This window comes from Brachyhypopomus gauderio, chromosome 2 (genome assembly GCF_052324685.1).
Source record: "Brachyhypopomus gauderio isolate BG-103 chromosome 2, BGAUD_0.2, whole genome shotgun sequence".
Lineage (NCBI taxonomy): Eukaryota > Metazoa > Chordata > Actinopteri > Gymnotiformes > Hypopomidae > Brachyhypopomus > Brachyhypopomus gauderio.
This window is the reverse complement of record NC_135212.1, coordinates 32,024,453-32,049,223: the sequence shown is the minus strand read 5'-3', so window position 1 is coordinate 32,049,223 and position 24,771 is coordinate 32,024,453. Positions and strand designations below refer to the sequence as shown.

Here is a 24,771-nt window from a genome sequence, read left to right as displayed (position 1 = left end):
TAAAAACTGGGTTATGGGACATGTCCCATATGGGAACTGGGACATGTCTCCCCCCCAAATTACGTTCGTGCCCCCAGCAGCTACCGCAGTGCTACTATTACTAAACTAGTGGTCCTGGACCTCATCCTAAGAGCAGTAGGCGTTTGCTTCTGGATTGCCCGTTAATTCTTGTATGTTTCTTCAGGTTGCAGACAGCTGGTGTGTCAAGTACACCCCTTAATGAAGAAAACCGCTTCTGGAGAAAGAGCAGAGCAGCTCCGCACCTAAATATTCAGTTATCTTCTCCAAAAAGCACCTATTCCAAACAAAAACACTGGATATGTATAGAAAACAGCATGACTGTTCAGTTTAGCACTTTCTTAAAGTTACAACTGGCCTATTGATACACAAGAAACAAAAGGCAATGCGGTCAAGAGTCCAAACACAGTACTGTAAAGAGACTATGGCACTGACACCAGTACAAACACACACATGGAATTCCAGTGAGCTTTATTAAAACAAAACTCTGTATTTTAGAACTCAATGGCTTAGTAAAGCATCACTGACATTGTTGCCAATTCAAAAACAAACAAGTGTCAAATTTGGTTGTCAATAAGTGGAATATTCAACTGGCATTTATTAAAGATTAAAAAAAAAAATACAGGGCTCAGATTTTACAACAATTTTCCTTCCCCTGTTACTTCAACTTTTGGCTTCAAAACTTTTTTTTCCTTCTGATTTTCCAATTATACTACTCGCCTAACCATCCACTTCCACCCCCCCTCCCCAAATTTCAACTGATGGATTCGTCTTTATTCTCCCTAGTGTCCTTTATGGTTAGGGACAGTAACCAACCACAGAACACTAGACCAGGCAGGGGGTCAGACACCTTGTGCTGGAGGGTCACAGCATTGCACATCCTGGGCTTTCACTGCTCTAGCGCATCGGACCTGACTCACCTGAAGATTAACCGCTTCAGGAGCCCAATAAGATGCAACAGTGCAGATGAGACCAAGACGGCCAATTCAGAAACCCTATAGGATGAATGCACCCGCTGCCTGGAGCAAAAGGCAAGATGCATCAGGGCAGCAGAAGCCCTCCCCACCCACTCACCGTAATGGAGAGGAACACATGAAGAAGGAGCTGGAGATGATTCAGTGAAGGTGCTTTCTGAACAATCCAATTACATATAGTGAGACGCTCTCCAGCTCAGTCTCCAATGAAGAAAATCCCACAGCCCGGCCCACCGCACTCAGAACCTCCCAACAGATGCAAAACCCCCCGGGCTGTGCTCTCCATAGCAAATGAGTAACAGTCAAACAAAAATACAGGCAGCTGCCAGAATGCCTGCTGGACTCCCATTCTCTCTCCCAGAGCCACACAGGACCCCCATGTTTTAAATAACCTCCTTGGAAAATAACTTTGAAAATGTCAATTACAATTTTAGGAAATCTGTGTGCATATCAGGGCTTGCTGTAGAAGAGAGAAAGAGAGTCTGGATTCAAGCATCGTCTGCACAGAGTGTTGCAAGTTTCCCCCTACGAGGACCACCCAATGCTAAACAGCAATCCTCAGTGTGGACATTTAGGGTTTGTCTGGTTACCTAAATGGCAATTTAAGAAAGAAAAAAAAAGGAGGGGAACCCCATGGTTGCAACACTCCACAGCAGACAAGCCTGACCCACAAAAACAAAACGTCTCACCTAGGTCTGTCCTTATCAGGGACCATGTCATGCAACAACTGAACACGATCAGCTGGCACAGACATGGGGAAATTGAAAATACCACTATAATACCCGAAAAAACACCCAATATTCCCTCCCACATTTCCCTCCCTGCAACATGAACCAAGGCCTTCAAAGCTTGAGTAATAAAGCAGAAAAGGGGGCATGGTGTCCATACGCGAGCCCCAGACACGGCAACCCTCACTTTTACCCCTACATCTTTCAGAGCGCTTAGTGTTCAAGCAGGGTGTTCAATTTCTGCCATAGAGGACAGGAACAAAAGCATTTGTATTCAGCCCCCTTTTGGCCTCCCATACTCAATCTGCCTACCACTCCACCCATTCCCAAAAAAAACCCCTAGTGGACTGGAGGACTCAGCTTACTGCTGAATTCCTCTGTAGGCCACACTGCTAAAGGTTCACAGATATATATATATATATTTTTTGTCTCTGCAGCATCTTGTGAAAAATGGACTTCAATAAGAGTCACCTGACTTACGATGCACTGCGAGACCCCTTTCGTCGCTACATTTTATGCCAATTCTTTCTGGATCTTTTTTCCATGTCTGCATTCTTCTGAATGGCGATCTACGCAAACCTTTTACTCAAGGAGAAAGTTCCCTTTCCTCCACCTAAAACATGTACCAGTGCCAGTGAACGTAGATCAGTGTAACAGTTACACCATTCACAAGCTGAGAACCCACCCAACCCCTCCCCCCCACCCCAAATTGCCAATTATAGCTGCACTGCAGCAAGAAGCATTACTACATGATACAAATATTTTTACCTCTTCTGGTTGGAGTCACCCTGACGATCAGGGACCCTACCGAGTGCCTTGTAAGTCAGTGTAACAAGCAAAGGCTGGAAAGCACATAACCTTTTTAGGTTAACGGACACTTCCAATCCTCAACATGTAGTTGCACTACCCAGACCAAGATGTGGTGCCCATAGCAACACTGGTCATTTAAGAGCGTACCCCCCCCCCCCCCCCCCCCCCAAAAAAATAAAATTAACAGCCCCCCTACACGTTACTGCACAAGAAAAATGACTTTGTGCACAACTGTTATTTACATCCAAAACAATGCCTTTTTTGCAACAAAAATTCCAAACTCCAAGTATTTCATCAAGTATAAACAATTTTTGACTACCGATGTGTACTGGGGGAGGGGCTTCCAGTGCAGACAGAACCACATCATGGACATTTCAGAACCACCCAGCCTATTGAGCTTGTTTTAAAACGACCCATTAAAAACGAAATTAAGTATTTACAAAGTGTACAGTGTGCCAAAACGTCTTCCAATGGCACAGGACAAAGAATGGCCACCCAACAGGAAAAGACACCACGCAGAAACGAAACGGGGGTAAAACAAAAAAGGTTTCATTACTCCATGTCCGTCTGAGAGGGGAATCACCATGGCCCAAGAAGGCTGCCGTGAGTCTCTGATCTCTCGTAGTGTTGAAAGCACTGAAGACAAAGGGAGAGAATTTGGGTCTCTAGGAGCATGTGATCCATGACAACACATGAACAACGCCATGAAGGCTTTTAGTTTAGGAACTTATGGAAGATCAGGAACACATTAAATCCCTGCTTCCATTACTAAGATCACAGTCATACCAACTCCAAGAGGAAGTTTGACACCCCAGTGACACGTACTGGAGAGAGCGTGCATGCACCGCCCTTTCACTCTCCTGCTACAAGACACGCGTGGTCCATTTCTAAACCAATCCGGGGGGATGGGGGGGATCACTAACGAATCCTTTGAGAAAACGGTAAAAACCAAAACAAAATCCTAAAAATCAAACCAGGCATAAAAGATGAGCAGGATGAGACCTAGGAAAAACATTATTACTTTTGAACAAGTTCGACTGCTTGTTAAGGCACTTGATACAAATAACTGAAACCATGACCCGCTGAGCAGTGGTGGAGAGTAGGATGGAGAAGGGCGGAGTGTGAAGGCAGACGCCACGCAGCCAGGCGACGGGTGGATGTGCCTTTCCTTGGTACGCGAATGAATGGGTGAACGAATCAGCTCCTGCTGCTCCCGTCCCACCCTTTTCCCCCGAATGCTGTAGAATCTTCAGAGTATGAAGCAGTGCGGCAGTCCTTCAGAAGGGCCGCGGTGACTCCTCCCCATTATCGGCCTGTTCCAATCACATTCCTCATGGTGGCGCACAAAAAAAAAAAAAAAAGTGAGGGAATCCACAAACAAAAAACAGGAAGACAGCTGGAAGAGAAAAACTTGAGAAAGTGGAGCAAAAAAAAGAAAAAAGAGGGGAGAAGGGAGAGATGAAAAAAAAGGGGCTACAAAAACAAAAATGCCCTCAAGTCAGCGTGAGGGGTATAGGGTATACGGGATGTGGGGGTAGGGGATACGAGTGGTGATCTGCAGAAACAGAAAAGAGCCCAGTTAGCAAGACTGACAGCACATATGAAGCACTTTGAAAGGGCATCAGGGAGCGGGGTGTGCGCACCTGTGACTCTCACTGCTTGACCTCCTCACTACTCTCGCTGTGGTACTCGGCCACGTACAGACTCTTGTCAATGCTGCTGGGGATGGGCTTGATCTCAGTGCCCAGCTGCTCTTCAATGCCCTTCAGGTTAAAGCGGTCGTCATAAGTGATCAGGTTGATGGCCAGACCCAAGTGCCCAAAACGACCTGAGGCAGAGTGTTGCAGGGAGTTAAGTGACACACACGACCATAAGAACGTGAACTCTTCCACTTCATTTGTTTTAGTAGTCGTGTGACTGGGAGGTTTTGTTGAAGCATCATGAACACTTCTTACCAGATCTGCCAATACGATGGAGGTACGTCTCCCCAAGTTTGGGGAAATCAAAGTTGATCACGACATTCACAGCTTGAATGTCTATTCCTCTTGTGAAGAGATCTAAAATGAATAAACACAAATAAAAATAAACCCACACATGTTAAAACGCCACACTGTAAATCGACATGTGAGCTCTGAGGGTCAGAGGGCACATAACACCTAAGAGTAACCCTACAGCGTACCTGTGCAAACAAGATTCCGGCACAAGCCATTTCTGAAATCATGAAACACACGGTTCCTGTGTTCCTGTGAGGGAACGGAGCACAACTAAATGTCAAGCACACCTTGTTTATTAAATCTATTAAAAATTTTAATTTTTATTAAAACTTTTTGCCTTTTCTTGTTCAAACAAATGATCCTACTTTAATAAATGCTTCACCAGGTTGTAAATGCTTATCTGTGCCAAAGCAGGAACAAAGAACAAAAGGTTGCTCCACCCACCTGTCTCATCTTGGCATGAATGTAGAAACAGGAATAACCAAGCTGGGAGATCTTCTTCGCCAGAAGCTCCACTCGCTGGGACGAGTTGCAGAAGATTATAGACTGATTGATCTGGAGCTAATAAATAAAAATAAATAAAATAAATAAATAAATAAATAAAGCAAGCCTCGAAACCCTCATGGTAAGTAGTCATGTGCACAGCAGCTGAGTGTGCTTACCCTAGAAAACAGTGTGTTAAGGCAATGGACTTTCTGCCTTTCAGTCACATAAGCATAATACTGGGTAACACCCTTCAGTGTGAGCTCCTCCATTAGGTTTATCTCGTAAGGCTTCTGCAGATGGGAGTTCTGTAAAGAGCAAAGGAGTGTAACACCCACTAGGATCACAGAACACACGTGACAGTCTCATGCAGACAACCTGCTTTCAAATGGGCTGGAGGAGGAACAAAAAAAAAAAAAAAAAAAAAAAAGACTGTGCCACTAGCCCAGTAAAATGATCTCGTTTATGTCTCACACCCAGTGTAGCTCAATGACGGACGTGGAGCAGTACTTACCATGAACTTCTGCACACTGAGAGGGAAGGTGGCAGAGTACAGTAGAATTTGCCTTTGTTTGGGCAAGTAGCTCAGAATCTCCTCCATCATCTGCACGAAGTCCTGGGACAGGAGCTTATCGGCCTGTAGAGTGGTGGGGGGAGGGACGTTAACAAGGTCACCAAAGAACAAACAAGGACGACGACAAGCAGACCTTCTGCCATAGCTCACCTCGTCCAGCACTATCATCTGCACCTGGCCAACTTTGGCCACACCTTTTTTGATAAGATCCAAAATTCTTCCAGGAGTAGCAATAATGACGTGCACTGCAGAGGAAAGAACTCTTAATATAATAAAAGTGCAGGACACCAGCTGTGTTCGAAATAGCCTACTACATACTACTGGCGTACTGATCGAGCCCCAAATCAGTATGCCGTATGCAGTATGTAACCAAAATGAAATTTTCCAGTACGCAAAACATACCCGGATGACCTACTACTTCCGCAAAATATTCCAGTACGCGAACAGAGCTATCTTCGTGGTGTACTGCATCCCATCATGCAACGCTACGTTCACGTGACCCCGTAGTATGCTTTGCTTTTGTCGCATACTGGAAACTGTACTGCATACTACTACGAGGACCAGTATGCAGTATCCAGTATATACCGAGTCCAGTATGCAGTATGTAGTAATCTATTTCGAACACAGCCACCTACTGAAACGGTCACGTGCACAAAAAAAGCGTTTACTAAAGACATTCATCTATTTCAAACATACCAGTCTCATCAAGCCTCATGATGTCATCACGGAGGTTGGTTCCACCTGTGGTTGCCATGACCTTGACCCCACCCATGTGTTTGCTCACCTGGATGCAGATCTGGCTCACCTGTAGAGCCAGTTCTCTGGTGGGCACAATGACCACCGCTGGAAGAAGAAAAATAATTTACACCTGCACATTAACAAATGTAGAAGTTACTGCATTTCAAAATGCTGCATGCATACACACATGTATATAAATAAAACTGATCCCAGATCAGCTACAGGCTGAAACCGAAGCCCTCAGGCAGTGCCCCCCCCCCCCCCCCCCCCCCCCTCACCTTGTATACAGTCTTTCTTCAGGTCAATGCGTTCAAGTAAGGGAATGAGGTAGGCGCCACTCTTTCCTGTGCCGTTCTTGGCTCGGGCTAGAATGTCCCTCCCAGACAAAGCAATGGGAATGCTCTCCTCCTGCAGGGAGCAGGGCCAAGAGCACTTAGGAACAGATGGCCCTGACCACGGCCACAGATGCACCACCTCCCCCCCGCACAAACATACGTGGAAGCCAAACCGAACAGTCAGTGAAGATAAACAGGGGGACATTTATTCTAAAGACATGTGTACTGCTACATATCAAGGACCACAATGGAAGCTTGTCCTTGTGTAATCTCTGCCCAACAAGCCAATATGCAATCTTGCTTTTGAACCAACCAGTCACAGCAGGGCAGATTCTTACTCTTCTCCATCCAACGGATGAACACATGAAGGAAATTCCTCACCTAGCTGAAGGTTTTAAAAACCACACGTGCCACTTTGACGCCAGTCTTTACACGGTTTATCACAACACACCTGAATAGGTGACGGCTTCTCCCAGCCCATCTCGAAGATGCCCATCAGGAGCTCCCGTTTCAGACAGTAATCTTCAAACTCATTCCCCTTGGTAGCGGTCACATCCTACAGGTTTGATCACAATACATGAATGAGGTAAGCGCCAACCATCAACCAACCTAAAGGCACATCACGAGGACGCGGGTATCTTGTCTGACACATGCAAACTCACTGATGTTTTCATGCGCATATCCTTCGGAGGAAGCTTCAGGTTCTTCTTCCAGTCATCCCCAGGTCTGGCAACACACATAAAACCCATTTTATAACGCTTAGTGACATGTAGGCACCAAATATGAAAAAGATGTTCGAGTAAACAAACAGCAGAATAATTTGCCCATGTTGGGACTCCACTGGCAGTGGTGAAGAGGATACACAGCAGACATCATGTGTGATGCCCTTCACTTGGGTACTCACTTGATGACTGTGTTTGTTGTGGACACAGGCTGGGAGTTGCCGTTGTTGATTGTGCTTGGAGCTTTGATCTGGGGGGGCTGTACTGTAGGAGCCCCACCTCCACCCCCACCCGGCCCCCCTGCTGGCTTCACAGACCCTCTCATCTGGCCATTCTGGTTCGACATGCCCAGAATCACCGGGTTCTCTGTCCTGGCTGTACTCATGTCCACCGGTTCAAGCCTTTCGTCCAAGAAGCGAATGCAGTGTACTGGGAGAAATACCCCTTTGTCCAACAATTGAAAGATGTCCTTACAAGTAGTTTTTTTTGTTTGTTTGTATTTTTTTTGGGGGGGGGGGGGGAAGAGTCCAAAGCCACAGAAGTTCAAGCAGTTACTTCTCAATCGTTGTTCCTCAATTTATCAGTCCTTTGTGGAACATCTCAATGCAAATGTCACTCAAGCAATTAGTCACAGATTCTGCAAGCAAGAAATTAAGTGGAACTATTCCTCCAAGAAAAACAATCCCACCTTCACAAAAGTACAGTTTCTCAAACCGTGCCAAGGCTAACCAGCCAGACGGTTACACACGATTTATTTAAGTTTCCACTCCTCGCTCTCTCCAATTTTCAAATGCTGATGCTTTGAAGACTTTTCATCCTAAGGCAAAGGTTGAAAATGGAATATTACACTTCAGACTGTGAAAAGATAACAGAATACAAAAGTGAATAGGCATTGTTGGAAGGTTACATCAAACTGACAGTCACAACCACGAGTTTTTAATTCAAATAATTCTTTGCTCACATTAAAGTCAAAGCAACTCTAAAGAACAGGTGCTTTGTCAGCTGACCGAGTGAATGTAAGCAAGTAATAAAATATCCAGCAATACCTACGTATTTCTACATAGCAGGTTGTATAACATGGCAATCAAAGGTACAAACTTCAAAAATTTAACTGCACTACACTGGAGTTTAGTTTCATCAAAGGCAACAACCTTTCACTACAAATATAGCCACATTTTACAGAACACGTAGATAATTTATAATAAAAATAACAGACGAGTATATTAAATCTTCCCAGCATTACCAACAGAACTAAATGTAACAATATGCGTATAAAAGGTACAACGATTTTACAGCAACTGTTTTATGTTGACCAAGTGATAAACATTTAGACAGGCAAACGCCAAAATCATTTACAGTCCCCAATCTATGGGAGAAAACGGCGTAAAACGAGAGTAATGTAGCCTGCCATAGACCCGACTGATACATTCAACTCTCGGCCTATAGGAGCCAACTAGCTACACTCTTGTTTATCGGACCGTAGTGAAAGTCTGCCTTAGGGACTTGGCCTTCACTCTCAAAGCTATTTCACTTATTTTCTTGAATATCGAACGGGAAAGGTGGTGTTATCCCCACCATCGAGTCAATACCATACTCAATAGATTTTCCCCCATCTCACAAGTACTTATGCAGCGCGAATACATACGGCAGCGGCAGAACCGACAGGCCCGAGGACGGGCTGGCTAAAACAGCGGACCGAACCGAGCTAGTGAAGAGTGCTTTATAAACAAACCCGAGCTACCTCGGTAGTGTCGACGCGTATTTAACAGGATGCCACGGGATTTAACCCAGAAATAGGCACATCTCTAGCTGGCTCCTTTACATAATAGAGTTAACGCTTGGCTAGTTAGCGAAACACATCAAACCTGCTCGCTAGTCAAAATAACCGACATTAGCGGGCGACCCTAGCCAGCATGCTAGCTAAGAGATGTCAAGTTTGGGGCCGCGTCTGATTTTTGTGCCGTTTACGAGACAACAAGAAGAGTTCCCTGCACATTTCATGCGTTTATACGACAGTAATACTCAAACTTACATATTTATTTAAAGGAGGACGTTTTAAATATCGCACCGTCACGCAGTCAGGTGTTAGCACATAGCGAGCTAGCTAACATTAATTTAACAGCTGGCTAGGCAGTGTTGGGACGGTAAAGATACGCATATATCCTAGCCAGTTAGCACACGAGCTAGCAGGCTAGCTAAGCTACCAAACAATAACTCGAGTTCCGTACCCAAACCAAAAGACGGCTGAACTACCCAGACAGGGCTCTTTATTGCTCAACTGGACGCTTGTCTGGATATATATTTTTTAAATAAACCCAAAATCGTTTTTGTGGCGACAGAGGTTGCCACGTAGTACGTCGCAGTTCTCGCCCAAGCTAAAATTAGCTCGTGGCTACTCGGTCAGCGTTAGCGAGCTAACGTCAAGATACCAACCCGCAGACGCCGAGCAGCCGTATATGTGAAGGGCTCCACGGGCCCCGCTAGCTGGCTCGGCCGAGCCCCGGGCGCTCCAAAACGGACAATATCGACGTCAAACCGTTCGAAAACGGACAGTTGTTCGATATATTTTTTTTAATCAACGTTAGCAGCCAGTAACGCTCAAAGCAACTCAAACGCTACACTAACCCGGGCGACCTAGCTACGCGGACGAGCGCGTCTGCTCTCCTAGCCGGAGTAGTCGAGCCAAAAAAGGACCGCAGGAACAAGGCGGCGAGAAACTGGCGTCACCGCAAGGCGAAAACATGAAACGTTCGAACAAAAACCAAGTCCTAACTCACTCTTGAGTCCACTCTGGGCAAAGAACAATACTCTTTTTAAAGTGGGTTAACGTCGTCATGCTTACCAGATATTGCTGAAATTAACACTCCGCTATATATATATTATTTTCTGAACAGCTACGTGAAGAGTTATGTGTTATTTTAGGGGGTCTATACCGAACGGCCAAGATGGCTTCCAGTCATCTTTAAAGCCGCCCACCGGTCACGTGACACCCCAGAGTGGCGTCTAATCACTTGTGCTCGGGAGAAATGAAACAAAAGAAATACACATTCCAGTGAAATTGTTTAGCAGGCAGTCTTCGAGATAACCGATGCCTGCATCAGGAAAAAGAAGAGAGGATTTTAAAAAGTTACCTATCATAGTCTCGCTTTTAAATGATAAGTGTATGGCTTTCATTTAAAACGAGTTGAGCATATCAACAGTGTACACGTGTAAACTGCACACAAATAGTACCTACCCCATATTCATGTATATAATATATTTATTAATTGGTATGGTAAGTAAATATACAGGAATAAGTGTCATTGGAGCTTCGACTGAAGCAATGCCAATTTTTCTTTTTTTTCGACAACGAAGAAATAATCAGAATCGTATTTATTGGCTGACGCACATAATGAATGTTTTTTCCGGCTGTTACCTCACAACACATGCAATATACGTAGGAATCAAAATACATGCATGTTTCACAATCATTACACACAGTGGCTGAACAGCTTAAATATTAGAAGCCAGTTATTATAATAATCATTATTTAGTTTTATTATTATTATTATTATTATTATTATTATTATTATTATTATTATTATATTCTCCTACTGATTGACAGTACTGAGTAACATGATTTAATGTTTAGCTGTGTCTAATAATGTTTGTGTTCATAGATATATTTCTTATTATAGTAGTTTGACCATTCAAATTCTAATTACTTGATATATCTGAAATGTTATTCAGCAAGTAAACTTGTAAATGTAATGGAAAAAGTTCTGAAAGAGGTGTGTTTGTGTGTGTGTGTGTGTGTGTGTGTGTGTGTGTGTGTGTGTGTGTGTGTGTGTGTGTGTGTGTGTGTGTGTGTGTGTGTGTGATAGAGAGAGAGGGAGTGATTAAAAAGAAGAAGACAAGAAGACCGACAGCTGGAACAATGCTTCCTGGAAATATGGTTGATTGACCTTTTGTTGTTATAGGTTCTTACCGTCATTGAAGAGATAGTCAAACTTGGAAAATAACAGAATGATTAATGATTGAAGACAAGATGAATCACATAACAGAGCCTATTGTTTTGACCGTGAGTAAAACTTTTAGCAATATAAAAAAATCTTCATTATCTCATAAAATGTGTTAATTTTATTAATTTAGATTTTGTTGCTCATCTTCACATCCTGTTCATATTTGTTGATACATTTCTTAGGAATAAGCATTCAGTAGTTTCTAGTGTCTTGCATAGCGTAACACACCAATTAACAATTGCAGTGCATTGATGTTGAAATAAACTTTACAGGAATTATGTCTTAAAATGTCAATATTTAATATGTTTGAACATGAATGTGTAGTAAGATATTTATATGCAATACCTTTCAGTCAAATTAAATCTTTTATTTGTGATAAAATTGTGACTAAATAGATTTTTAAAATGTAATTAAATTATAACTTTAAAATGTACATACATATTTTCCCCCAAATTTTAGATGCGCTTTCAATACATGTTTTTATATCTATCAGACAGGAAGTTTCATAAGTTTCCACCACAACAGGTGGATGACTTTCTGAAACTGTATAGATGCCTTCTGTACTCCATAAATAAATAAACAAAGAATTATATACAGGGTTAAATCATGTACAAGTTCAAAAGAATCACAGACCTGCAAATCTGATGTAAAATGTGTGTGTCCCAATCAGTTACCTTCCGACTACATGTTTGAGTATGAGAACATGTCAGAGAGCCCGGTGATGGAGGATCACACGTGTGAGGGTGGGGAGGATGTGTTGCAGCTCTATTATGGCATGGTGCAGCCGCTGGTCTACAGCGTGGTGTTTCTGCTGGGCGTGGTGGGGAACGGCCTCCTCCTCACCGTGCTGCTGCAGAGGCATGCCCACCTGCGCATCACCGAGATCTACCTGCTGCACCTGGCCGTGGCAGACCTCCTCCTGCTCTTCTGCCTCCCCTTCGCCATCGCACAGGTGCTGGGCGGCTGGATCTTCGGAGACTTCCTGTGTAAACTGGTGGGCCTGCTGAACCGCCTGAACCTGGTGTGCGGGAGTCTGCTACTGGCATGCATCGGCTTCGACCGCTATCTCGCCGTGGTGCACGCCATCTCTAGCCTCGGCACCCGGCGGCCGGGGGTCGTCCACCTCACCTGCGCCCTGCTCTGGCTCTTCAGTCTTGCCGTGGGCGTGCCCAATATGGCGTTCCTCTCCGTGGAGGCCAATTCGCCACGCCAGCAGTGCTACTTCAACAGTCACGGCAAGCACGCGTTCAACTGGACCATCGCCAGCCGCTTCCTGACCCACCTGCTGTGCTTCTTCCTTCCGCTGGTCGTCATGGGCTACTGCTACGCCGCCGTGGTGATCACCCTCCGCCGCACCCAGCAGAGTCTGCAGAAGCAGGGCGCCGTCCGCCTGGCCATGGTGGTGACCGGGGTCTTCTGCTTGTGCTGGCTTCCCTACAACGTCGCCCTCCTGTTGGACACTCTGGTGCGGCTGAGCGTTCTGCCGGAGAGGAGCTGCCGGGCACGCAGCGTGCTGGCCCAGGGCCTCGTGCTCACGGAGAGTTTGGGCTACATGCACTCCTGCCTCAACCCCATCCTCTACGCCTTCGTAGGGGTACGCTTCCGCAGCGACCTGCTGCGCCTACTGGCCAAATGGGGCTTCGGGTCTACCTGTGGGCCCCTGCTAGGGGCCAGAGGTCTGGGCAGCGTGTCTGTCTCAGAGGTAGCCACCGCCACCACCACCACAGGTAGCCAGTACATATAACAACACCGTCCAGGGAGGAGGGACGCTGAAGGAGAACTCAGAGTAGACCTGACTGTTCGGTCATGAGAAGACCATATTTTCCCAATACAAATCTGAGCTTGTTTCTGTCCTGTTTATATAGCAGTGGTGACTAATGCTGCTCAGGGAGACCCACCCTTCCTGCAGTTTAGTTCAAGCCCTTATCCATCACGCCCGTCTCTGCTCATGTGTGTTAACCACAGCCTCCTGAACAGCCCTGGGCTCTGGGTCGGGGGTGCAATACAGACCGGAGGTGAACTCAGTAAAGAGGTGTACCTTCTGGGCCTGCGGTGACGTCCGCCCTGCGGCTCGCTGCCCTGTGGCGGGGAGCGGACCATGCTGTCCTATCACTCATAGCCTGCGCTTAGCCAGCAACAACCTTAAAACACTTTCACAGCATTCTGGGCACGTGCTTGCTAATGTTTGATGCAGAATAACCAAATTAGAGGTTTGTAAAATTAAATCTGTGATCTTCTCCGCCTGAATGTGTCTTGACTCTTTATTCTTCCACCTTTACATCACCACACTTTACCAGCACCAAGCAAAACCACGACAACGGGTTTGAACAGATTTTTTCCTTATTATTTGCTTTTAGACTTCTATTAAACACAGTTATACAGAACAGTTGCAAACAAGCACAAATTGCATCTTATTTACAGCAACTAGATAGATTTTATATTTATATATATATATTTATATATTCCGCTGCACAACAGTTTGGTAGCCGAGAAAATGGAATTAGAAATTAAGAGGTTTTTTTCCCTGTTACCTCCTTTACATACAACAAACACATTGACCTGTGAAATATACATATTTTACAGACATTTTAAAAAATGGCTTCAGAATTTGTTGCTTAATTTGAATGAATTCCCTATATTTAGCCTTTTCTCCCATTGTCTATCTCAGAATTAAGAGATTATTACTAATAACAATAATATTAGCATCTTGATTGCCACAATCAATAAATGTCCATAAAAACACGTCGGAGCTGGAAGTAACCCATAATAAAAGAACAAAAGATTTTTTTAAACAGAATTATAGAGAAAGAAGTTCAGAATGGCATACTTCCAGGTCCATAGCCCAGAGGACTATCCAAAGACATGCCCCTCTGTCGCATTCCCTGGGGCCCCATCATCACTGACTGTGGGTGTGGAGGGACCATCATGGGTCCCTGAGGGGACATGAGCGGCCCCTGCTGGCCAAAGTGCTCGGCGGGAATGCCCATGCCCCTTTGCTTCGCCTGCATCATCATGAGATTCTGCTGAGTCATCATGTTGTGTGGATGCTGTTGTGGCGACATCATTCCTGGCGGCGGGTGGCCCTGGTGCGGTAGGATGCTGCTTTGCATCATGGCCTGCTGCTGTTGGTGAGGGTGGAGTTGCTGTTGTTGAGGCATACCTGTCCTTCCCAGCATGTGTCCCGTGTGGCAAATGGGCCCCGGGCCCATCCCGCCCGCCGCACCCATGCCCCTGGACACAGCCTGGGTCATGACCACGCCCGGGCGCAGCCCGCAGTGCGACGGATGCAGGGGGATCTGTTGCTCGGCCATCATGTTCTGCAGGTTGGCGATGTGTGGGTTGGAGGAGGGCGTGGCGCTGTGTGGGGGTCCGGAGGAGGAGAGCTGCTTCAGCAGCTGGGTGGACGGGCTCTGCTGGGGCGGAGGTCCAGGGTGGCCGGTCTGCGGAGCCTGAGACATGGCCTCACTTTTGGGGAAGTACTGCAGGGTGCTGCTGGGCTTGTCGGACGGGATGATCCGGGACAGGTCGAACTCCGGGATGCCCGTGTGTGTGGGTCTGATGACCTCACTCAGGTCCGGCCCCTCCCCCATGGGCATGGAGGGGAAGCCGTCGGGGGGGTTGGGGAGCCGCTGGTGGTGCATGCCCTTAGCGAGAAGGTGCATCTGCTGGGGTAGGGGGACGTCGTCCGGAGGGGGGGGGTACTGCTGCCCCATGCTCCCCATCGGGGAGTGCATAGGCCCCTGCATGCGGGAGAACCCCCCCATTTGGTTTGGAGGGTGCATGGGGGACACGCTGCAGGGGCCAATGCCATCTGGTGGGCCACCACCACCCCCCATCATCGCTGGCATGCCCATGGGGTTGGGAGAGGGCAGTAGTGGCCCAGAGGGATCGTGGGATAACTGCTGACCTCCCTGGAGGACCATTCCCATGGGACTCTGAGGGCTACTGGGAGGGCCCATGGAGCCCTGGGAGGCCAGGAGCATGTGTGCAGTTTGGTGGTTCCCCATGTTCCCTGTTATCAAATCAGAACATGAATTACATGTAGTAGGTTCACAACCTCAGTATCTTAGAGCAATGCAGCATCAACACAACTAGCTCATAATTCCAGTACAGCCACATGCATGCTATCTGACTGCAGTACCGTTTCATTGCTACGGAATACAGAAAGACCATATTTAATGTTCAAACCTTTGCAGGCAACACCCCACATGGCAGTGTTTTACCCATCTAACCATTTTAACCATCTAACTAGACACTGCAGCAGACAAAAATGAAAAATAAATAAATAAATAAATATCAGTAGTTGTGCACCTGGCATGTTGGATCCAGGAAGGAGAGGACGATCTGGAGCCATCTCATCATCGGACGTGGCGATCGTCTTGATGGCATCGTGATAGAGTGGCGTGGAGGTGGGCATCGCATACTTGGACATCTGAGACATGATGAGGGACAGAGGATTCTGGGACGGGGGTGCGTCCGGGGACGAGGTGAACGGCATGCTGGGAGGCTGACTGCTGGGAGTTGAGGTGGAACTTCTGGGTGGCAGGGACATACCTGATGCAGAAGACAGATGATGAAGTACACTTGTATCTCTCGAAAAATAAACATCAGCAGAACCTCTAGACAGCAGTCAACAATGCAGAACCCAATAAAATATATAGAGGAATGTTCTTTACCCGTCTCAGTGGAACTGCTCCCTCCGTTGCCTGCTCCTTTACTGCTGGGTGGCCCTCCAGGGCTGGGCAGGGCCGTCTTAGGTGAGGCAGTCCAACCCGGGGAGGCCACAGGCATGGCTGGAGATTTGAGGTGTCCCGGGGAGCCGGACGGTGATCGGAGTCCCAAAGACGAGCCCATGACCTGGGGGGACTTCATGGAGGTTGTGGAGGGAGTACCCGCTCCAGAGGCGGCAGGTAGAGGAGGGTGTGGCGGTCCAGAGGACTGCAGCTGCGTGGGGGATTTGAGGCCCGGTGCGGAGGGAGAGGGCATGAGGGGTGAGGGCTCCTGACTGAGGGAGGGAGACTTGAGCTGGTGAGGCGGCGGCATGGCTGGGGAGCTCATGGGATTGACGTTGATGGAGAGGTCAGACGGATGCCGTGCTCCAAGATCAGCCCCCCTCGGGCCGGCGTCCATAGGGAGGTGGCTAAGTCTTGACGTTCCACTGATTTGGGGAGGACCGGGTTGATCAGGCCCGAACATTTCCGGACCGGACTGCTGAAGGAAGGGTCCGTCCCCCTGACCTCCCGGGTAGGGGCCCTGATTGGGGAACTGAAGGATCCCGTCGGGGCCTGAGACCATACCTTTGTGGACACCGACACGGCCATTCTGCGCAGCCCTGATGCGGGAGATGTCCTCTGGGTTCAGCATGTCTACTCCGGGCCCTCCTCTAAGCTTCTGGGCTAACATCTGCTGCTGCTGCAGGGTTAGGTTCATGCCCACATTCATATTCAAGTTCCCCCCCAGAGGTGAATCCACCATGTCCCTCATTAAAGAGCCAGGCCCGCCCGCACCACCAATAGGAGAGCCCATCATGGCCCGAGAACCGGGAAAGTCTATTGGGTCACCGCGAGTCGGGGGGCCTCCTCCCATGCCAGGATTAGAAAAACCCGGCCCACCGGGATTATCCATCATCCTGGGTCCTCCCAGTCCAGCCTGCTGCCTGGACAGCTGTTCTAGCTCTAGCCTACGGAAGCCCTGGAGTTGCCGCTTCTCCATGATGCGGAACATCTCCTCCCGTGTCAGTGGTCGATCCAGATCACCCTGCATGTGCTGCGGGGGGCCACCAGGCCCCACTGCAGGATAGCACCCATGAAACGAGCCTCCTCCACCCATATTGGGTGGCATGTCATCTAGCCAGCCCATTCCTGGACGGGGAGGTCTTTGCGTCCCTAGCCCTTCCATGGGTAAAACTCCACCAGGGCTCCCTGGGTATCCGCCACCACCGGGGGGTACTCGCTGCATCTGCCCCAAAAACCTTGGCCCCCGTGGCCCCTCCTGATGCATGTCCATCATCCTCATATTCCCACCCATAGCTCCGCCCATCATGGGCCCTGGGCCCCACTGCTGGTCCCCAGGCTTGCTGTGATATGGAGGAGGTGGGCCCCGCATCATGATGTGTGGCCCGCCCGCCATGCCCATCTCAGGCATCATGCGGAAGTGCTGAGGGTGTGCGTGGGGGTTCATCTCCTGCTGCCGCCGTTTCTCCTGGTAGTATTCCTCCTGCAGCTTTCTCCAGGCTATCTGCTCTGGGGTGAGCCCCTCCTGGGCCATCACGGGCCCCATGTCCATCCCGGAGGGTGAGGGCAGGTGGTGATGAGGGGGCAGGATGTGGTGTGGCCCCATCAGAGCGTCATCCATTCCTGGCCCACCAAGGTTCTGCGTCTGCGATATGATTGACTGCAGGGGCTCCTCGTACTTTTTCAGTCCGCCCATAGGGGGCATCCCAGGGGCCATGCCGGGCTGTAGGCCGCTACTGTTGCCGGCGTTCCCGCTGCCATCTTCCCCGTCTTCCAGGCCTCTGGCCCCATCGCCGTTGTTATTGTTGATGTTGGAGCCATTGTTGGGGCCCCCCGCCTCTCCATGAGCACCTCCCGCACCGCTGCGGAGGAGCAACCTCTCAATGTCCCGGAGCGTCTGCAGCGAGCGCTCGCGGTGCTCCAGCTGCTCCTTAGACAGGCCATCGGCAGGCCCCTGCGCCCCCTGCTGGCCGTGCTCACCCTGCAGGTGTGCGGACAACATGGATGGACTAGCAGTGGGAGAGACACCAGCACCAGGGTGGTTTATTGTGCCTGGTCCATCTACTGCCACAGAGCCTGAGCCACCCACAGGTTGGGGGCCTGGTCCTCCAGAGTGAGCGGCCCCGCTGTTACTGTGGCTGGATGTGCTGCTGGCATGAGCCTGGGGAGGCTCGCCTTCTGGGTGTCCAGTGGAAGAGGGCGTCCCTCCGCCAGCCAGGTGCCCACCAACAACCCCGCCCACAGATGCGGGACGAGGTGTGGCGCTCTGGGATTTGGGTGTGCTGATTGGAGGAGTGCTGCCTGAGTTGAGGTGCTCTGATAGGCTGGGAAGCTTCCCAGCTCCCGTGCACTGAGAAAACAAAAGCAAAAGTGGAAAGGCTCAGTTCATTAGTGTTCAGTTAAATCAAAGTTTACTACCTACTTCAACTCCAAAACAAGAGAATCTCAAAAAGCTCAAAGCTTCTGGATCTTATCATTTTACACAAAAAAACAAACATGTCTGAGTTAGATTTTATTATTCTCCCAGAGGCACAATATTCCCACTGAAATTCTTACCATAAGAAACAGGAACAAAGTGGACAGACTTAAATAGACATCTAAATGCAGCCTCTCCCGTTTACCAACACCTGCACGAATACATATAAATCACACCCCCGCTCTTTCCTTCCTCTTTTGGAGGTACAAACAAAGAAAATGTATCTTTATTCAAATTAACCTTCAGCCAACCTACACACTAATGCTTGTAGATAAGAATGTGATGTGGAAAATGCACAGAAGCACAGATCCAACTGGTTTCAGGTGTGTGTGTGTGTGTGTGTGTGTGTGTGTGTGGGTGTGTGGGTGTGTGGGTGTGTGTGTGGGTGTATACACACCTGGTCCAGTTTGGCACGGGGGACATTTTGCTGGTGAAACAGGAGGATGGAGTCTACGTGGCCATGTACAACTGCTTCAGCAGCACTGTGGGAGACACACACACACACACACACACACACACACACGCACATGTATACAAGCATGTGCGCACACACACACACACACACACACACACACACACACACACACACACACACACACACACACACACACACACACACAAAGCCACATATGCACACAAATGCACATGAACACATTCATGCAAATGTGCGCACACACACACACCCCCCCCAACACACACATCCACGAATGCACACACAGACCCATAAACATGTGCCCACACACACAAACCAACACATCCATCCGCAAATGCACACACAGACACACAAACACATGCCCACACACACATACACGCGCCCACCCACAAAGACAGTTTCTGACTCATTTCTATTCATTTCCACTTACAGTTCAAGAATTTCCCCTTATGACAGCATTATCACCCAAAATGTCTGTAACAAAAAGTATTTTCAGCATTCAGAAGCCAGGTATGGAGACAGCCTCACCTGTTCGCTAGGCTGGTGGTGAACACATACACAACTTGCTGTGAGGGGTGAGAGGTCAAGTCAGCACGCAGCCCGGGACCCAGGCCACACCCTAAGGCCGGCCCACCCTGGTCATTGACCGAGCCCACCACAGAGAGACCAGAGAGAGACTGGCCAGGACATGGCATCACACGTTCTCCTTAGAGTGAGACACACAGACAGAGAGAGAAACAGAAAGAGAAAGAGACAGACAGAGGGAGAGACAGAGAGCGGGGGAGATGGAGTACACTATCACTATTTTATTCTTTGATGAAATTACAGGACATTTAGATTTAAAAAATGATGATTTTCTTTGTTGATTTGTCTTCCCAAAGTGGATAATCATTAGGAAAAATAAACATTTGTATTAAAATAATTTATTATAGACACTGTGCATTAATTATCTTAAAAGCCCAGAGAGTTTGTGAGCAGAAATCATGGAGATATGGTGCATCTCAGGGACTGCAGCCAGCTCTGACTGTATGGCAACGCAGTCAGTTCTAGTGTTTCCTGACTTCACACACACACACACACACACACACACACACACACACACACACACACACAACACTATACATTATGCCCGAAAGTGGAATTTTTCATGCTTTAGTCATTTAGGGGGGGGAAAAACAGAAACACGGCCACTGGGTGGCACTAAACACCACAGAATCATTCCAGGGAAGCTTTGGTCACATGACCATCTCCTGTTAGTTTGGCTTTTGTGTCTTCAAATGATGCCTGCAGAGATACAAAATAGAGTGCTTCATGGAAAGAAGCCTTTGTATTTCAAGGCCATGGAGCGTTGTGAAGAATGAGGGGTCGGAGACAACCTGAGCACAGGGTCACAAAGAAACACAGCCAGTACTTCACAAAAGCACTGCCATTACTTTTCAATATCAACCACTTTTCAAAATGACACAGGGGAGTGAATCAAATCACATTCTTACTGCAGTGACAGGATTGATGATAGTACTAAATGATACCTGTGTGTGTGTGTGTGTGTATGTGTGTGTGTGTGTGTGTGTGTGTGTGTGTGTGTGTGTGTAGCGGAAAAGCAAACATAACACAGTCTTCTGTACCTCTGTAGGTTTATCTCACATACATACACAGGTTCTTAAAGGAGAATCAACTGCAAATAAGGACTTGTACAATATAACAGCAAAGAACAGCAAGAATAACAATTCAGGGAAAACAAGCAAAATACGCTAGAAGTGCATTTTGTCGATTAATGATGTCAATGACTGTGGAATATGTGTGGACGTTTCCCAACAAATGCTGCTGAAATGCCAAAGCGCTAGCTAGCATGCTAATACTTATTTAGCTAAATGTCCCTATACTACCATGACATGACATGAAACAGGATCTCACTAGCCAGTGAGATAATATCCTTCATTATTTACATCATTATCTGGATGGTTTCTGTTTTATGACATCTTAATGAGAGTCTGCCTTGAATACACTCTTTTCACTGATGTATTTACCACCAGGGCCAAGACTGGGCTGAAACCCACGTCTGCCCCATAGGAATACATTCACCATAGGAACATATTCTCCACTTAAGCTTATGATATATGATATTATAAGCTTATGATAGAGTACCGAGACAGGAGCTGTGGTATTGTATGAGGAAGTCAGGAGTAGCAGAAAAGTATGTGAGGGTGGTGCAGGATATGAGAACAGTGTGACAGCAGTGAGATGTGCGGTAGGAATGACAGAAGGGTTTAAAGTGGGGGTAGGACTACATCAGCGATCAGTCCTGAGTCCCTTCCTGTTCGCAATTGTCATGGACAGACTGACGGACGAGGTTAGGCAGGTGTCCCCTTGGACTATGATGTTTGCTGATGACATTGTGATTTGCAGTGAGAGTAGGGAGCAGGTGGAGGTGAGCTTGGAAAGATGGAGATATGCTTTGGAGAGCAGGGGAATGAAAGGAGTAAAACAGTACATGTGTGTGAATGAGAGGGCAGACGGTGGACAGGTCCAGTTACAAGGAGTTGATTTGGCGAAGGTTGACGAGTTTACCTACTTAGGGTCGAGGAGTAATGGAGGAAGTGAAAGAGAGGTAAGGAAGAGAGTGCAGGCAGGGTGGGGTGAATGGCATAAAGTGTCTGGGGTGATCTGTGATAGAAGGGTGTCGGCTAGAATGAAAGGAAAGATCTATAGGACAGTAGTGAGACCTGCTATGTTGTATGGACTGGAGACAGTGGCACTGACAAAGACATGTGAGGGAGATGGAGGTGTCTGAGATGAAGATGTTGAGATTCTCATTTGGAGTGACGAGGAAGGATAGGATCAGAAATTAGTTTATTAGAGGATTAGCACATGTAGCATGTTTTGGAGATAAAGCTAGAGAAGCGAGATTGAGATGGTTTGGACATGTACAGAGGAGGGAGGAGAGGTATATCGGTAGGAGGGTCTTGAGGATGGAACTTCCAGGCAAGAGGAGGAGAGGTAGACCTAAGAGGAGGTTTATGGATGCAGTGGTAGAGGATATGAGAGTGGCTGGTGTGTCAGTGGAGGACACTCAGGACCGGGCCAGATGGAGGATGGAGTTTGATCCGCTGTGGCGACCCCTAAACGGGAATTGCCGAAAGAAGAAGAAGAAGAAGAAGAAGAAGAAGAGGAACATATTCTCCACATTCACAATAGGAACACATTCGCCATAAGAACACATTCACCATAGGAATACATTCTCCACATTCTCCATAGAAATGCATTCTCCACGCAGACGATTCACTGGAGATGATTTTCCACTGGCCCTGGAAATCTGGCATTTATAAGATGGGTAAAGAATGGATTCTAAAGCTGCAGACCAATCCTACCTCACTCTCATGCTTTAGGCACTTCCTCTGAACCCACAGCTATGAGATACCTACCAGAGTCACTCCAGGGTCCAGACTCGCCTCATGACATGAAAGACGTAATGAATTAGAGGGAGGCACAAAAATGAAAGAATTTTGCAAGATTGGTCCAGACCTGAAATTTATTTGGAGTGACTTACACTTCTATACAATCTCAAGAAATACACGAGAAGGTATGAAAAAACAAAGCCACCAGATCCCCCTCTCCGTCATCTGACATGTTTGTGTCATGTCTAGGAGCGGAGTCTTGTAGGGCTTCAGACTGGCAGGACACGAACAAGACAGTGAATGTAATAGTGGATAGGATAGTGATTAGGATAATGAAATGCATGGTGATTGGGATTATGAACAGGATAGTGATTGGGATTATGAACAGGATAGTGATTGGGATTATGAACAGGATAGTGATTGGGATTATGAACAGGATAGTGAAAGGCACTGAAAGATGAAGAGAACAACGAATGGAAAGGTGAATGGGACAGTCAATGGGATGGCGAACGGGATGGTGATTTGGACTGTGAATGGGCCGGTGAACAGCACAGCGAACGGGCTGGTGAACGGAATGGTGAACGTGATGGTTAATGGGCTGGTTAACGGGCTGCTTAGTGGGCCAGTTAACAGGCTGGTTAACGGAATGGTGATTAGGACTGTGATTGGGACAGTGAACAGGACAGTTAATGGGAAGGTGATCTGGATACAATCTTCATAAGCCTTTTCCTCTGGACTCTGTTCTGCTTGCCCGTTTAGTCGAATTGGACCCACAGAACGACAGTGAGCATGGTAATGAGCGGATTTCCACTTCTGAGTGAAATACAGTTCCCTTGGCCACGAGGTTTTCCTCCCTTCTCCAGATTCAGTAAGGCATAAAACCAAGCATGATCCATTTATAGCCAGACCAATCAGCTCTCTGTGGTGAGCTACAGGGGCGTGCCAATTGGTGAAGATATTTGAAATAGAGGGTGCAGAAATAGAAGATGTTACACTATCAGCCAGACGTCTTGAGCTAGGCACTGGCAGCGCTGTGCTGGTTACAGCAGAAGTACAAGGCACCACTGAACAAAAATCAACAACTATCTGCTTCTCGGGATCTTCTAAACAAATGTCTTTGTGTTCTACTCCACACGGAGTTCTTGACTGCTCTATGGTAAGGCTGAGGCAGGAAGATGGGAAGGTGTTTTATTTTCCTCCAGAGTCGCTTTGGGGAAGCCAACGTGGAAGTCTGTATGGTGCTGCAGTACCACTGATGTGACCCGGAGAGACCCGTCTCCAGACACGGCACCACGGCGAGCACGTTCCACAGGAGCGCCACTCGCTTGACGTCCAGACGCTCCAACAACCACCGACAACGTGACGAACTGGAAGTGGAGCCGGGGCTGGAACGCCTCGTAACTTTGCATGACCGATGGTGAAGCATCAGCAAGTGTCTTTCTGGGCCGCGGAGACTTGTCAAAACCACAGTTTGCCACTTTGGGAACAGGAACTAAAAGCTTCAGGATGAACACGCTAAGGTCACCTGATGGTTGGGATATTTCATTGCCACTATCTGAGTAGAAGAACTGATCCTTGGGGTGACTAAATACCGCAACCATCCTTTAGGGGGTGTACTTAACCACGAGCTCCACCTGGCTGTGCTCTGATGCACTCCCTAACCGGCTGCATCCCAACATCTGTCTATGTACTTTTCATAATTAAATAAATTCCAAAATTCCCAAGGCACAATTGATAGTGAATAGAATGGTTTTTTGGAGGAGCATGTGACGTGTGTGTGTGTGTGTGTGTGTGTGTGTGTATGTGTGTGTGTATAAGAACTTACTGTGTGTGCTGGAAGGGGGTTTGTCCTCGTCTTCCTCACTTTCGGCCCCCGAGCACCACTCATCTCCACTGTAGGGCTGTTTCTTCTCCAGCACACAACGCCGCTTACTGCGCATGACGCCCTCTACTGGTCATCACCAAAAAAACACACAAACTCAACCAAACTTGCAAGTACACAAAGGGTCAAAATGCTTGCTCAGTACATCTGACAGTCGTGAACCAACAGTTGTGAACCCCTGGAGTGGTGTGTTTATGCTGAACACTATGACACGCACACACACGCACGCACACGCACACACACGCACACACACCACATAAAACTACCTCAACACACTCTACACAGCACTTTCACATAGGCAAAGAAAGAACTGTCCACACTGATGATACATGCGTGTGTGTGTGTGTGTGTGTTCACAGTGAACAAATCACAAGCTCTGACCTAACCAATTAGGCCTACCCAAAACAATCAGTAGCAACCATGTTCATTCTTTTTAATGAGATTCAGATATTCAGATATTGAAGTATTCAGGAAT

At 47.6% G+C, this 24,771-nt stretch overlaps 3 protein-coding genes across 9 annotated transcripts in view; 1 reads left to right on the top strand and 2 right to left on the bottom strand.

The window, feature by feature from the left end:
* Positions 1 to 472: 472 nt before the first annotated feature.
* On the bottom strand, positions 473 to 10,365 carry ddx6 (DEAD (Asp-Glu-Ala-Asp) box helicase 6). 4 transcript variants are annotated; one of them, XM_076994199.1, is made up of 14 exons: positions 10,219 to 10,365; positions 7,559 to 8,193; positions 7,317 to 7,380; positions 7,106 to 7,210; positions 6,598 to 6,727; positions 6,278 to 6,424; positions 5,732 to 5,826; positions 5,522 to 5,644; positions 5,187 to 5,315; positions 4,969 to 5,085; positions 4,710 to 4,773; positions 4,486 to 4,587; positions 4,174 to 4,358; positions 473 to 4,085 (listed from the first exon to the last, which is right to left on the bottom strand). In XM_076994199.1, the coding sequence occupies exons 2-13, from the start codon at positions 7,759 to 7,761 to the stop codon at positions 4,183 to 4,185; spliced, it is 1,455 nt and encodes a 484-aa protein (XP_076850314.1). In that variant the 5' UTR covers positions 7,762 to 8,193; positions 10,219 to 10,365; the 3' UTR covers positions 473 to 4,085; positions 4,174 to 4,182. The 4 variants fall into 4 exon arrangements, with proteins under 4 accessions (XP_076850314.1, XP_076850313.1, XP_076850315.1 ...); XM_076994198.1 differs by having other exon boundaries at positions 7,559 to 8,231; positions 10,219 to 10,349; XM_076994200.1 differs by lacking the exon at positions 10,219 to 10,365 and adding an exon at positions 9,810 to 10,040 and having other exon boundaries at positions 7,559 to 8,231.
* A 690-nt stretch (positions 10,366 to 11,055) lies between these two features.
* On the top strand, positions 11,056 to 13,620 carry cxcr5 (chemokine (C-X-C motif) receptor 5). Its single transcript, XM_076994197.1, has 2 exons — positions 11,056 to 11,436; positions 12,048 to 13,620. Exons 1-2 carry the CDS (start codon positions 11,389 to 11,391, stop codon positions 13,119 to 13,121), a joined length of 1,122 nt encoding a protein of 373 aa, XP_076850312.1. The 5' UTR covers positions 11,056 to 11,388; the 3' UTR covers positions 13,122 to 13,620.
* Positions 11,831 to 24,771, bottom strand: part of bcl9l (bcl9 like) — a 36,912-nt gene continuing 23,971 nt past the window's right edge. For 3 of the 4 annotated variants that reach the window (XM_076994193.1, XM_076994194.1, XM_076994195.1), the window contains exons 4-9: positions 24,240 to 24,365; positions 19,548 to 19,725; positions 18,984 to 19,068; positions 16,054 to 18,460; positions 15,689 to 15,931; positions 11,831 to 15,389 (exon numbers count right to left, since the gene is read on the bottom strand). In XM_076994193.1, coding sequence (XP_076850308.1) covers positions 14,191 to 15,389; positions 15,689 to 15,931; positions 16,054 to 18,460; positions 18,984 to 19,068; positions 19,548 to 19,725; positions 24,240 to 24,365 — 4,238 coding nt within the window. In that variant the 3' untranslated portion in view covers positions 11,831 to 14,190. The remainder of the gene's footprint in view (positions 15,390 to 15,688; positions 15,932 to 16,053; positions 18,461 to 18,983; positions 19,069 to 19,547; positions 19,726 to 24,239; positions 24,366 to 24,771) is intronic. The other variant, XM_076994196.1, reaches the window with a different exon arrangement.